The 15,884-nt window shown below is 19.9% G+C and overlaps 2 protein-coding genes across 2 annotated transcripts; one reads left to right on the forward strand and one right to left on the reverse strand.

Annotated features, from left to right (window-relative positions):
- Positions 1-11,100: 11,100 nt before the first annotated feature.
- SRAE_1000329600 (EF-hand domain and EF-hand domain pair-containing protein) lies at positions 11,101-12,101 on the forward strand (the record flags this gene model as incomplete). Its single annotated transcript, XM_024650469.1, has 2 exons — positions 11,101-11,269; positions 11,314-12,101. 2 exons carry the CDS (start codon positions 11,101-11,103, stop codon positions 12,099-12,101), a joined length of 957 nt encoding a protein of 318 aa, XP_024504244.1.
- Positions 12,102-12,718: 617 nt separating this feature from the next.
- On the reverse strand, positions 12,719-14,815 carry SRAE_1000329700 (Bacterial Fmu (Sun)/eukaryotic nucleolar NOL1/Nop2p domain and RNA (C5-cytosine) methyltransferase family and tRNA (C5-cytosine) methyltransferase, NCL1 family-containing protein; the record flags this gene model as incomplete). The annotated part of the gene is made up of 2 exons (XM_024650470.1): positions 12,719-12,732; positions 12,775-14,815. The coding sequence occupies 2 exons, from the start codon at positions 14,813-14,815 to the stop codon at positions 12,719-12,721; spliced, it is 2,055 nt and encodes a 684-aa protein (XP_024504245.1).
- Positions 14,816-15,884: the final 1,069 nt, after the last annotated feature.

The following is a 15,884-nucleotide window of genomic DNA, read 5'->3' on the forward strand; positions in this document are numbered from 1 at the left end:
CTCCTCCTTCATAAAGTTTTTAAAAGTATCTTGTGGTAATCTTTTAAAAGCTTACATCTATTTATGGTTTTTGTTGGATATATATATATATATATATGTATATAATAATAAAATTACGATAGGAAGTATCTTCTTTTTTCAAATAACGTTACATAAAAGAAGACATTTTTTTTTTATATATATAAAAATGTATCTTTTTCAAGGAGTGGCTAAAATATCTATATATATATATAATATATCTCTCTCAATAAATAAGAAGATATAATATATATGTTTGAGAGTATGGGTAATGAAAACTAAAATATGATATATAAGTTTTTAGTTATATAATGTCTACCAAAAATATATGAATACTTTTGGGTGGAGTTTTACTTTTTAAAGATATTTTAATATAATGTCCAAATAAAAAGAATAGTTAAAAATTATAACAATAAGAAGTTAAACTATATACATAGATGGAATGACAACAGATGGCAAAGGTTTTTTTTTTTTTTTTGGAAATGAAAGATCCAAGAATTTAAAAAATATGCATATAAATATCATTAAATATATATATATTTGTTGTTTTTTTTTTAAAAAGAAATTAAAAATGGTGTTAAAAATAATGATAGTATTCTAATTTAAAATGTTTCTTCAAATTATAAAATAAGGAAATTTAAATAAAGATTAGAAAAAAAAAGATAGTTTTATTTATCTTATTACTCATTTTTACTATTGTTTTTGTAAGATAATGTTATTAAAAAAAATAGAAGTCATGATATATTTATATATAAAAGAAAATACGGTATAAAATGGTGGAAAAGAAGTATAACTATTACAAGATAATTAAATGATAAAATGACTATTATTTATTTTGATTTTTTTTTAGTCAGAATCCTTTTTATGATATAAAATAAAACTTTAGAGAAAAAAAAAATTTATATGTTAAAAAATTTAGACTGTAGTAATTGTACATATAATGACTAAGGAGATGATTAAACTTACCATAAATTTATAGAAAGATTTTTATAAAAACAATAAACAAAAATATAATTTGAGAATTAGTTTTGAGAAAATGAGTAACTTGAAGCATAGGATAATTTTTTGTTATTTTTTTTTATAAAGTAAAAAACATTCTTTTTTTTTTTATAAACATATACATTGAATATTATATATATATTACTAGTAATAAGATGAAGAAAATCAAAAACAGTGGTACTAAATATTTGTACATTTATATGTATATATAACATATGCTGTAAAATCATAATAAACACCTGGATGATGTAATTGAGGAGGAGAAAATGTATATTGAATAGACTTTTAATGTTTCTAATAAACAATGAAGGTGAACTTCTATCAAAAAGTGTCTAATCTCTCATCAAAACTTTTTTTTTTCTATCTTTTTTTATATTTTATAAATAATGAAAGATGACAGAAACATATATAGTAATAAAAAATGAAAGAAAATATAAAGTATGAAGAATATGATTAATGGAACCATATTAAGTATTAAGAAAATAAGAATATTATTAGAAAAGTGACAACTTGAGTAAGGATTATCTTTAATAAACTAAATTAATCTCCTCCTCCTTATACGGCACACATTTACACAAATAATAATATACATATAGATACAATATTACTAAAAAAGATAAAAGATATATCACATACATCTATTGAAGAAGATAAATTTTATAATAAAATTACTTCTTGATTAAAATTTCAAGAGATGATTGAGAGTTTCTAATACAACAACTATTTTTATAAGAGATAAAATAAAAAGAGGAGGGATGGAATAAGATTCATATATGTCTATATATATATATATATAAAATTATAAATTATATAATTTAGTATTAGAAAAAAGAATAATTGAAACAAAAAGGAAGTCAATAATATGATATATATATATAATATTAAATATATATCTATAAATTCACACTTATATTAACATTAGATTTAATATTCTTCAAGTTTATATTTGCCTTAACAATGATGTAATATGATAGGAAAGCCAAAAATTAATACAAACATTTTAAACTTCCTACCCCTGGTGGTATATTAAAAAAAATTAAAAAAGAATTTAGATTTATAAAACTTTTTAAAAATTTACCATTGAAATTTATATATATAAATTAATAAATTATACAATCAGTTTTTTAAGTATTATCTTACAAACAATTGCTCTGTTTTTTTTTTCTATTAACTTTAGTTATAAAAATTTTATTATTTGTAAAATATTTAAACAAAATAAATATATTTTAAAAAAATAAATCACTTATTTTAAACTTATTTTTTATTTTTAAACAAAAAAAAAACTATATTATCAATTTGGGGTAAAAAAAAAGAGAAAAGTTATTAAAACAATAAAGATATTATCATACATCCCCAAAATATATATTTTATATGTATATTATTATGATAGAGTATAAAGGAAGGCAAAAAGTATCAGTTTCTTTGATTACAAAGACCTGAATAAACAAACTTTTTAATAGTAATTCAAAATTTTTATTATATATCTTTTACTATCTTCATGTTAGCTTAGCTTTGGGAGGCCAAAAGTTACAAGTAATATTATAAGATATAAACTTTATGATATCACAAATATTGTGTAAAGATTGTTTACAAAATAACTATTTTATTGATACTTATTAAATGTTTAATAACTCTTTTTTTCTTTACTAATAAAGGCAAAAAGTGATATGGTGAATGGTATACTACTAGTATGATAATAATTTATAAATATAATCATCAACTATGTAAACAAATTGTAAACTTATTTTTATTTTAATTTATTCATGTTATTGGATTGTAAATTAAGAAGAACGGTAAATAATTTATCTTAAATAATAACTATTTAAAAGAAAACAAAAGTTTTGCAATCCCCTAAATCTGGTAATTGGTATTAATTCTTATTTTTTTTTTTTTGATCTCTTCATTTAATTACTTTGTCTCATATTTATATCATCATGTAACAGGTAACCACCTGTTTATTTTACTTGATATGTCCCTTTTATCCTTAACTTTAACTCCTTAATCTTAATCTTTTGAAAGGTCTATAGATAGATAATTATAACAACTTGAAGCATTTAATAACCTTTTAAAATTAAATATATAATATATAACAACACTTTATTATATGTTATTTTTGTTTTATTAATATACCGAAATAATTTGTAACAGAGATCAGATAAAAAAAAAAGGAAAGTATATATTTAATATTCATCTTTTTGAAGGGATTACACTATATCTAAATAGAATATATATATATATAACTGTAATTAATTATATATACTATCCTTTTTTTTTATAAAAATGTTTCTCTCTCCTAATTATTACTTCATCTTATTATATATTTTTATTGGTAAAACAAAATATATTTATATATAACAATGCCGACAAAAACCTAAGTATTAATAAAAATTTTTAAAAAAAAAAATAAATTAAGTCATGTAAATTTGATTGTAATATATAGTTAAACTGTACTTATCCTTAAAATGACATTTCATAAACTTGTTGAGGAAAAAAGTAATATATTATATATACATATATATTTTTAACTCTAAATAATATAATTATAATAAAAATACTACTAATCAATTTGTCTTTTGGTTGTCGGTATGTTTATATATCTTTTTTAGGTAATAATCAAAAAAGAAAGAATTTACTATCACCTGTTGACAGGTTGCAAAGTGTCAAAGAACTTTGATAGAAATATAATTAGTTTAAAATAAAATAATTCAAAAAAGGTTATATTTCTACATTTCTTTTAAATTTCATTTTAAAAAAAAATTATTACTTTTTTTTACAGTATATTTATATTAATAGAGAAGGAAATCTTTATGCTGTTATTTTCTTTTCTAGACCAAAAAAAAAATATTAAATATATCTAATAAAAAAAAGGAGATGAGAGATAAAAAAATTAAATATGTAGATAAAATGTTATTTGTTGTTACAAAAGTTAAAAAAAAAAAAGATTAAATAAAAATATTGTATTGAAAAGGGATAGGAAGAGAAGTTGGCGCCGAAGAATTAATAAATGAAAGGATATGATACCACAATTGATAGTTAAGAGAAAAATAAGATAAAAAGAGAAAAAATTCAAAACAACTTTTTAAATTGATATTAATAAAAAAAGAAAGAATATTATTTTTATATATATTTTAAATATGATACAATTAATGTAATAAAAAAAAAGATTTTTGAATCAAAAAAAAAAGAAGGATGAAAAAGAGTTATTTTAATGATGAGGAAATGTCAAAATTGGACAATGAATATTTAAAGTATATATTTATAATCAATCAGTAGAATTATAAGATAAAAAAAAAGAAGAATGTCATTAAAATTTCTATTAACAATGTTTTTAAGGACGGAAAAGGTTAATAGATGAAGATATAGAGGAAGAAGTATTTTGTTAGTGGAGTTAAAAAGATTATTCAATAAAAAAGATCCCATTTTTAATTTTAACTTTTTTTTTTATTACTTTTCATTTAATTGAAGAATATGATATATAGTTTTGTTGTTGTTGGTAGAATATTAAGACTTTTTTTTTATTAACTAACGCCTGCTTCTCCTGGTAACTGATATATTATATCATTATATATAATATATAAATAGTAATGGTATTATGTTAAACATCATATATAATATAAAAACATAAATATAATATATGACGTAAACGAGACAAGAGTATCGTAAACTTTTCTTTTTCCTATATCAATTTTTAATTGCTTAAATTTTATATCTATTATTTTAAATATTATAAATATAAAAATAATATCATCTAATTTTATATATTTTCATTAAGTAATAGAAAAAGAGTTATTGGTTAATTTTTTTAAAAAAAGTAAACTTTTATAATACAATAAAAAATTTTCAACTATCATATTCATATCATCATCATCATAGACATATACATTTAAATAGGAGGAGGTTACAAATAATGACAAAAAAAAAAAAAGTTGTCAGACATTTCTCTTAACTTTTCTTCCCACTACACATTACAGTATACTATCTTTGGTAAAGATAATTTCCGCTTCATTTACTAAATTTCATATTTACTACTAATCAACATAAAACTTAAATTGGATTTTAAAAATTGAAATACTTATTTGAGATATAAAACAACTGTTTTAATAATAAAATAAAGATGGCATATAAAAAAATGAAGAGTATATATGTATATATATATATCATTGAAATAAAATGATAATTGAAAAATGTGCCATAATATTACTCCAACATCATCATGTTCACATTAATTTTCCACCCCATCAAACTTTACTCCTTTATATACTTAATATATAAAAAAAAAATATCTTTTCATTAATATACTTTATTTTTATTATAAAACTATATCTGTACTTCATATACATCATTTATTATATATATATATTTTAAAAAAAAATATATTTCATAGAAAAAGAATAACATTAATTGATTTTAATATTAAAGTCAAAGAAAGAAACATTATGGTTTTTATTTTTTTTAATTTATAATTAAGTTACCTATATATTTATTAGGTAAATCTAATAATTGATATACATATATTTTTATTATTATTATAGTATATCATATTCTTATCAAATAATAGTTATTAAAAATTCTTTTTAATTTATGTGGTTTTTAAAATGATGTAAAATTAAAAAGTGGTCTCTATATATATATATATGTATAAATAAATTTATATATATATGTTAATGAAAGAATATATACTTTAAGGAAAAAAGAAAATAGATATAAGTTTAATTAATTCTATAAAAATTAAACAAAGTTCAGGAGAATATATGTATAAAAGGAGAGGTTTAAAATATTTTAAATAAGTATTGTATTAAGATCGTAAGTGTCAATAATGAAGTAACCCAAGAGACTTTTTATGATGTCTTAAAGGATGATATGTATGTTTATGTATTCTTACTTTATATCAAATAACTATTTTGTGACAGTTTTTAATTACCATAAATAAAATAGTATAATTGTTAGAAAGTGAAAAGTTAGCGGTTATAATAAAAAGAAAAAAAAAAGAAGAAGATAATACCATAATGAAAGATAAATGTCGTTGATTGTGCTTTGTATTATTCTCAAAAATTAAGGTACATGATAATATATCAGAAGGAGGAAAAAAGAGGCAATAAAAGTATATATATAGTAAGAATAATATAATATTATTATTTAAAAGAAAGATAAAAAGGGATACATAAAAGAGGTGATGTTTAAATGGTTTCTCTTGTACTAAATGAATAAATAAATCATTAATAAAATTTGTTTTTATTCTACCTATTATTGTCTCTAAATATGTGAACAATAAATTTGAAGAAAAAACTTTTTTCAAGAAAAGAAGATAATATTTAATGTATTGAAAAATATATAGATATATATTTAAAAAATTATAAAGATAACTAACTTATTAATAAATAAATTTTTGTATAGATAGGCATAATATATATTTTTAAAAAAAAAAAAGTTCTATAGATTTTAGATAACAATTAAAAGAAACAATAATAAAAAATGAATATTTAAAAAAATATTATAAAACTTACATATATAGAACAAACTGTTAAAGATTTAACTTTTTTTTTTTAGCTAAATAGATAAACATGTATCAAAATATTAAGAGAAGAATGAGTCAATGTCAATACTTAAAAAAGTTAACCTGTACCTGGTAAATCACTAACTCATTATTTAATAAAGATTGATTCATACAAAAACTTTATCAAGTACATTTAAATTAAATATAAGAAGAATAAAAAAAATGATCTAAATATAAAAAGGCAAGATTATAATATAAATCTTTTAAAATATTATATCTAAATATAAATTATTAAAATATTATTAACAAAAAAAAAAAGATATTATAAAAAACATTTGAAAAAAAATAAAATAGGTATAATACTATATATATTATTTATAAAAGGTAAGTTTCTACAATAACAGAAGTTATTCCCAATAGTATAATAAATACATGATTAAAATTAGTTATGACATGCCATAAATAATGGTAAAAGTTATGTAAAAATAATATTATTATATGATAAAATAAATGTAAATAAACTTTAAAGTTATCTCAAATCAAAGTTAATTATCTATTGTCTCTCAGTAGTATACTTTCAAATTGAAAAAAAAAGGTATAGAAAATAACAAAATAGTTAGGTTTATAAAAAGAATATAAAGTTAATTAAATGTCTTGATAAAACAAGTATTATTAATTCTATATAAATACTCATTTTATAAAAAAAAAAAAGATACAATAATATTTTTTAATAATGTTATAATCTCTCGTTTTTAATTTTAATGATTTCGATTTAATATATGGTAAATAAATATTATAAATTTAATATTAAAAAAAAAATATAGTTAAAAAGTAAAAGTTTTAATGTTTAGAAAATGAAATCAAAAAGAAAGATCTTAAAAATTGAAATATATAATATTTTATACAATCTTTATGCATTTTAGACAAAATTTATTGCTACATAATAAAAAAAAAATTGATAGAATATGAAAATAATTTAAACTTTCATAACATGCAAGATATAGACTGTTCCTTACATGGTAAAGATAAAAAAAAAAGTTAAAAAGGATAATAAATTGAAAATGAGTGTAAATTTATGGTAAGTAATAAATAATCAAGATAAGAAAAATTAAATGAAATACTTGGCGGTTTATTTAAGTGGGAAAAATATAGAAAAAAAAAAGTATTAATTCACATATTGATAATGAATTAAATAAAAAAAAAAAGAAAGTATTATACATATAAAGTAATACTAATAAAAGAAGATATTTAACAAAAGGCTTAATAGTGTTAATTGTTATTCATTGAGAAAGGTAAAAAATTTTAATTAATTAATACACTACATTTAAAAACTACTATAATAGTACACTTATATGAAAAAAAAAGTACCATTTTTTTTTTAAAACATTTTACAAGACAATTGATATTTTTAAACAAACCAGACATAATCAAAGTTTATGAAAAAAAGTTCAATCACCACTTTAGGGACTTAACTTTGATCAGTATTGTTAATTTATTTTTAAAATAAAGTATATAATGCCTTTCAATAAAAAAAAAAGGTATTCTTTTTTTTACCTTATATTTAGTTATATTAAAAAATAAAATAAAGAATAAAAGGTTTTTAAAAAGATATATATATTACTAGAAATTTAAACTATATATAAAAAAAAAAGAAAATTAATGTTACAAAATAGATTATATATCATAATAAAAAATTTATAAATAATAAAAATATGAGTAGTGACGAGGAGGTAATGAAATGATTTCTAATAAAAAATAATATTTTTTAACAATAACAATACTTATAAATGACACCTGTAACAATAAATTTAATTTTTATTGATAAGAAAATTCCTAATAAAAGTATACTTTTACTTTATAATGGCAATTAAATTCAAAAAAATTTTAAATTATTATAGTTATTAATATGGTATTAAAAAATAAAATAAATATAAACTGTTATATTATTTGATAGTATAGTATGTAAGGGTAAAATAATAGTTTTAATATTATTACATAATAATAGAATACAATAATATTATTAATAACATATTTTAAAGAAAGAAAGTTTGATTTATTGAATTTTACAGTAATGTAAAAAAATTTTGAATATAAAAAAAAATTTTTTTATAAATAAAAAATAATGAAACTATTATTATCATTACTAGTATATACAAAAAGGCTTAATATAATATCTTTAATAGATAAATGATAGAAAATAATAAAAATAAATTTAGTAGTATATTAAAATTATCAACTCAATATATACATTTATGTAGAATTATCTATATAATTAACAGAAAAGAAATTAATAAAAAGAGTTAAATAATATTTCAATAAAATTATCTCATTTTAAAATAAGTATTTAAGTTAAAAAAAAATGATTTCTCTTAATAAAATATTTCTCTTTATATATAATTTTTTTTTTATATTGGTAATACAATAAAAACTCTACAATCATAGAATCTTTATGAAGAATTATAGAAAAAAAAAAGAAGATACTTACATGCAAATTTTTTTAATTTACTATTGTAAGTAGTATTTGATTTTTTTTTCCATCAAACCACCATTGATAAGATAACAATTTTAACCTTTTTGTATAAAGATTCTTATCCCTAAGGTATAAGTAGAAAGTCTTTCTTTGTAACTAATTGATAAATTGAAAAAAAAAGGTATTTGCATATAATGTATATATTTGAAAGCATCTTTTCAATAAGAAACAATCCAATTAATTTACAATTATTGAATATGAAACGATATACATAATTGAGATAATATATATTTAATTATTATATGTAATAAAAAGAAAAAAAAATTTTTATCTTTTTTTTTTTTTAAATTAACTCTAATATTTATTTTTATAGAAAAATATTATATAATGATAATTCTTGTGTTTAAATTTTACACATTTATAATTCTATTTTTAAATTTCTTTAAAAAAATCTTATATTTTATATTATTAATTTGTGGGGAATAATAAAAAAAAGAAGGATGGACTGTTAAATGTTACTCATCATGTTGATAAAACTTTTTCACCTCTTAAATAAACATTTTTCATAAACTTTATACTTAAATTCTTTTCTCTTTTTTTAGGCATTTTCAATTAGTCATGATACTTAAATAGATATTGTTATCTTATATCACATATTAAAATGTATTTATGATTCATTATTTAAGATAAAAATTTACTTTCTTCTTAAAATTTTTTTTTCTAAACAAATTAATATTTACACAAATTTAAGGTTACTTAAACTAATAATAAAAACCAAATTTCAATAACAAATTTTTTTTTTGTTTCATTAGTTTAATTTAATAAAATGATTATAATCTACCTTTTTTTATTTTTTTCTTTTTTTTTGTTCCATTGACCTGGTATATTATATTATTAAATAATATAAAAGAAAAAATTATTACTTCATATGATTGTAAAAATGTTCTTATATAGGAGTGGAGATGACCTATCTTCAGATATTTATAAATACAATAAAATATATAAAAATATTTTATTTAATTCTCCAAACTATTCATTTTGTGATAAGAAAATATTTATGAAGACTATTTTCTTATTTAATCTTATTTTATATCTTAAATAACATTGTTCTACAAAAAATTGATTTATCAAATTTATCATAAATATTATATAAATGTCTTAATATTTTAATAAAACATTAAAAAGATTATATATCTTGAGTTGTTCCATTTTTATTAACCAATTTCTTTTTGTTTTAGTATAAATGACCTTTTTATTGATAAAAAAAAATGACTACCATTTATATAAATGTTGACTCCTTGATTAATGAATAAAAAGATATATTTTTTTTTTCCTAAAAATTTCTATTAACACTAAGTTATTTGTTAATTTAAAATTAAAAAAAATGATCTTTAATGTAAATTTACTATGAAACATTATAAGAAACTATGAGAAAGAAAAAAAAATTCTATATTTAATTTAACTTTACTTTACTTTATATTTTAAAATTCTTCCTAAAATATAATTAAACTTACTAATTTATAAATTTAATGCTTTTATTTTATATGTTTTCAAATTTTTTTTTTGTTTTTTTTATGAAGTATTAGATACTATAACTTTTAAAAATTATTTATAAATTAAAATATATAATTAAAAACATTTTTAGGTTAAAGAAAAAGAATTAAAAAATTTTTTTAAAAAATTTTGTTATACTTTTGTTAACGATTATTAAAAAAAATCAAAATATATTTTAAGACCATATATATATATATGTATGTAAATAATCAATTTTGATATTATTTTAACGCATAAAATTATAACTATTTAGGAAAAAAAAAAAAATTTTCCTCCTGATTGTTGTACATATAATAATATTGGACCAAAACATAAATTTTAGATATACATATTTTAACTAATGCATATGTTTGTTGGTAGAGAGATACACTATTCTAAAACTTCCCTCCCAATGTCAGATGACAAAAATGAGAAAAATATATAAATTCTATTATTATTGTCAATAAAAAGTGCTATATTCTGAGGAAAATATGTATACCATAAAATAATATAAATTTACTCATTTTAAATAAATTTTGTCATTTTAGTTGTTATTTTTTAATAATATATATAATTTGTTGGAATTATGATTATTATATCCAATAAGTTGTCTATTATTTCTATAATATTACTATTCTTCATTTGTGGTCTTCTTGTATTAGGTGACAAAGAACATCGTGAACATGGTAGTTATGCAGAATCAAAATTAAAAGATCCCAAACACAGTGAACATGCAGATCATGAAGCTGTTTTAGGTTTGTATATTTTAATAATATTTAAAGTACTATTCTTTTTTTAGGTTCTAAAAAAGAAGCACAAGAATTTGATGAGTTATCAGAAGAAGAATCTAAAAAAAGATTGGCTGTTCTTGCTAAGAGGATGGATATTAATAGTGATGGTAAAGTAACTGTTGAAGAGTTAACAGAATGGATTCATAAATCAATGATTAGACTTGATAATACCGAAGCTGAAGAAAGATTTAAAGAAATAGATGCAAATAAAGATAATTTTATTACATGGCAGGAGTATGCTCATGAAGCATTTGGTACCGAAACATCAGCTAATGGAGAAGCAATTGTTGATCCTGATGACAAAAAATTATTTGAAGAGGATAAAAATTATTTCAATGCTGCTGATGTAAATAAAGATGGAAAAATTACTTTGACTGAATTTTATGCCTTCCAAGCACCAGAACATCATAAACATATGCATGGTGTCCTTATTCAGCATACATTAATTGATAAAGATAAAAATAATGATGGAAAGATTAGTTTCGAAGAGTACATGCATGAAACACAAGGATCTAGTGACAGTGAATGGTATCAAGTAGAAAAAGATCGTTTTGAAAAAGAATATGACAAAAATAAAGATGGTTTGTTGGATGAAGAAGAAATTAAGAAATGGCTTATTCCTGATCTCAAAGAAACAGCTAAGACAGAAGCAGATCATCTTATGGATAAAGCTGATATGGATAAAAATCTTGAGTTAACCTACAGTGAAATTGTTGGTGCTCATCAAACATTTGTTGGTAGTGAAGCAACTAATTATGGTGAAATTCTCAAAGAAATTCGTCATGAAGAATTGTAATGTTATCTTATTTATCTACAAATATCTTATGACTTATAGTTGTAATGCTTATATTATAATATAATTATTTTGTTGTTTTTGTATAAATAATTATGATTATATTATTATTTAATAAAGTGACGATGGAAAAATAGTATTTATTGATGTCTAAAAGTGCATTTTTAAAAAAGTTTATATCACGGATTAACACTTTTCCTGTTTACATTACTTTAATGTTTTTCTAACTGATTATTTTAAAGGTTATATTAAAATAATCATGAAGTCATTGTTAATATAAATAAATATTATTTATTAATTATTTATTGTATTAATAAATTATTAACAAAAGGGGAAAAAGAGTTTGTACAAATTTTTAATTATAATATAATATATTTAACAAATAAAATAATAGACATACAATTTTTTTTAATGACAATTATCAAAATACAACATATTATATTTATATTTTATCATTGAGAAAACAAAAAAAAATTAATTTGAATTGTTTTATATTATCAATAGTTGGAAATATATTATTTTAAACTTTATTAATAGATATAATTAACAAGTTAAGTATATATACAAAATATGGAATTAACAAAAACAATAAAAAAAAAACAAAACTAAGAATAGGTATTTCATGAGGAAGCAACTAAAAAAATATAATCAGATTAATTTATTTCTTCAATCTTACTTTCTTTGACTTTAACTGCATCCTCTCCACCTTTATTTTCATCAGCAAATCTTTTGGTACCTTTTTCTCTTCTTTTTGTTTCTCTATCTAACTCCATTTGAGAGATATCTTCACCAAGTAATCGTAAAATATGAATTCTTTCTTCTTTACATATAAATGGGCTAACAGTTTTTTCTCCACACCAGGCACAAATAGGAATTTTAATTCCATTTCCAATATTAGCCATTATAACTAAACTACCTGCTTTAAGATCTCTTATCATTTTTTCACTATCAAGTTCTTCTAAAGGTATATTTGCTGCACCATCTTTACCATGTAATATTTTTACCAAATCACTTAATGGAACTTCAAGAAGGCGTTGAGTAATAATATTTTTAACCATACGCATTCCATCATGCATTAATCTATAACGACAAACACCAACTTTATCACAACGATTAAACAATTTTAATCCCCCATTTACAAGTTTAACAATTTTTTCATTCTTTTGTAAGAAACTTTTTAATCTATCATTTGCATAATAAATTCCTTTTTTATTAGATTCTTTAACAGATCTAGTTAATAAATTTGACCATTTAAATTTGGAGTAATCAATGCCATAACAAGTAGAAATATTTTTTAAATCATCATCCATATTATCAATAAAAATGAAAGGATCATCACGATAACTAAAACGTCTACTAGACTTGATAATTTTTCCAACATTACGACTAATATAATTAGTACCAGATCCATCAATTTTTGAAACTTTTTTCAAAACAGCAATAAAGAAACCACCGGTATTTTGTTGGTGTGGAAAGACACGAAAACTTCTATTTAAATTAAGATTTTTACATACATCTTCTGATGGAGGAAAATATGATGGCTTTATGGCAGTTCTCAAAAATTCTGGTACATCTTCATATTTAGAATATTCATTCATATCTTTGTCAAGAACTTTCCATGTATTAACACCTGGTGATCTTTTAAGACCAACTAACTTATCACTAACATCAACTAATTCAATAGAACCATTAAACATTTGTAATAAATATGCTAAAACTGCTTCATCTTCTATTGGATTTAATGAGCATGTTGAGTAAACCATTAATCCACCTTCTTTTAATAATTCTAAACCTCTTCTAGCAATTGATACCTGTAATTTATGTAGTGAAATTGCTTTCAATGGACTCCAGTCTTTCCACATACCTAAATTTTTTCTAAAAGTACCGTCTCCAGAACAAATAACATCACAAAGAATTCTATCAAAATATAAAGGTTCACCATCAGGTCCAATCATTTTAGGCATAATACTTGCATCTTCATTAATAACAACAGTACAGGCAGAAGGCATACGTTTCAATGTTTGATGAACCAACAAATGACATCTTTGGTAATCAGCATCATTAGCAACAACAAGACCCTCTGGATTGTCTGTCTCAATATGAAGTTGTTCAATAATTTGTTGTGTTTTAGAACCTGGAGCGGCACACATATCCAAAACATCATGATCAGATTTTAAGTCCATCAATAATGGTGGTATCATAGATACTAATTCTTGCCTAGAAATATGACCAACTTCAGCTTCATTTACAAGGAAATTATGGAAACTTTTTAATAATGGATGAGAACGAACATCATTTCTTGAAACACTCATTGTATATGTAAATGGCATCCATTCAACTTCTTTAGGTAAATGATTCTCTGCTACACCAGAATCTCGGAGATCCTTAATAAATTGTTGAATACGTTCATTAACTTTGAATCTTTCGGGTGTGCAATTATTTACACGAAAAGCTGTAGGTAAATCAAGAGTTAATGTATTCATAAATTCACCAAATTCTTCTTTTGATAGTAAATTTTGTTTTTCATAATATTTTGTTAAAGTTTGATTATCACGAATAATTGGTTGATAAGGTTCTCTTGGTTTATCATCATTATTCTTTTTTTCTTTTCCAAATTTGTTTTTTCCTCTTTTTCCCTTTACTTCACGACCTTTACTGTGATTGTTTTCATTCAATTTTATCTCAAGAGACTTCTCAGCAACTGTTGTAGTTTCCATTTCTAAAAAAAATGATAAATTAAGAATAATTAATAAAGAAATGAAAGTTGATATCAAATAAATACATTTAAATAGAAAAAATAATTTAAAAAAAGTGGAATAGAGATACTACATTAAAATGTCTTATATGGAAAATAAAAAGCTTAGTCATTTTTTTGATTTATGATAATTTTTTTTGTACAAATCTTTTAAAAATTGTCTAGAAATAATAAAGAATTATTTTATAATTGTTTCCTGTTAACAAAAGATTAAAATAATATGGTACAAAGATTCAAGTATCTTTATTACTAAAAAAAATTAAAAATTTTGTAAAAATGGAAGATTATTTTTTAAATTTAATTAAATATTATAAATTAAAATCATTATCTAATTACCACACTCTGAATAATTAGATAAGGATAAACATTCTAAAAATTTCTTTGATACATTTTTACTAACAATATAAACATTATATAGTTAATATATTTCAAATAAAAAAGTACTTTTTATTTAAAAAAAGAATTGTTTTTGTATTTCACAAAAATATATTGATATTAATTATGATTTTAATATGAACAAATCTTATATAATAATACTGATTTTTAACTAGTTATGAAGAGACATTATAATTTAATGTGCAAAATCAATTGCAAAAAAATAATACTATATTCATGTTAAGCATATGCCATAAATTTCTATTCATACGATTATAATTGTGATTTTTGTATATCTTTACTTTTTTAACAACTTTATCTTCTTATTATTCTGATATCGGTCACTGTTAAAATAACAAAAATTATAGTGAAGATTCAAATTAAACTTCGAAAATAAAAGAGAATTATAAAATTTTTCAATAAGATAATTATTCATCTACAATCTTACACTAAAATGTTAAAAAAAATATTCTCTATGAAAAAAAACTATAAATTTATATAAAGTTAAGAATTTTCCAATAAAAATTAAAATATTTGTATTTTAAAAACTTGTGTAAATACTTTTTTTTTAAAATTTTATTAAGAAAATAAATAAAAAGGATCAATATAATAAAGCGAAACTTTTTTATAATATAGATTTAATAAATTTGACATCT

Source organism: Strongyloides ratti, assembly GCF_001040885.1.
Source record: "Strongyloides ratti genome assembly S_ratti_ED321, chromosome : 1".
NCBI classification, from domain to species: Eukaryota; Metazoa; Nematoda; class Chromadorea; order Rhabditida; family Strongyloididae; genus Strongyloides; species Strongyloides ratti.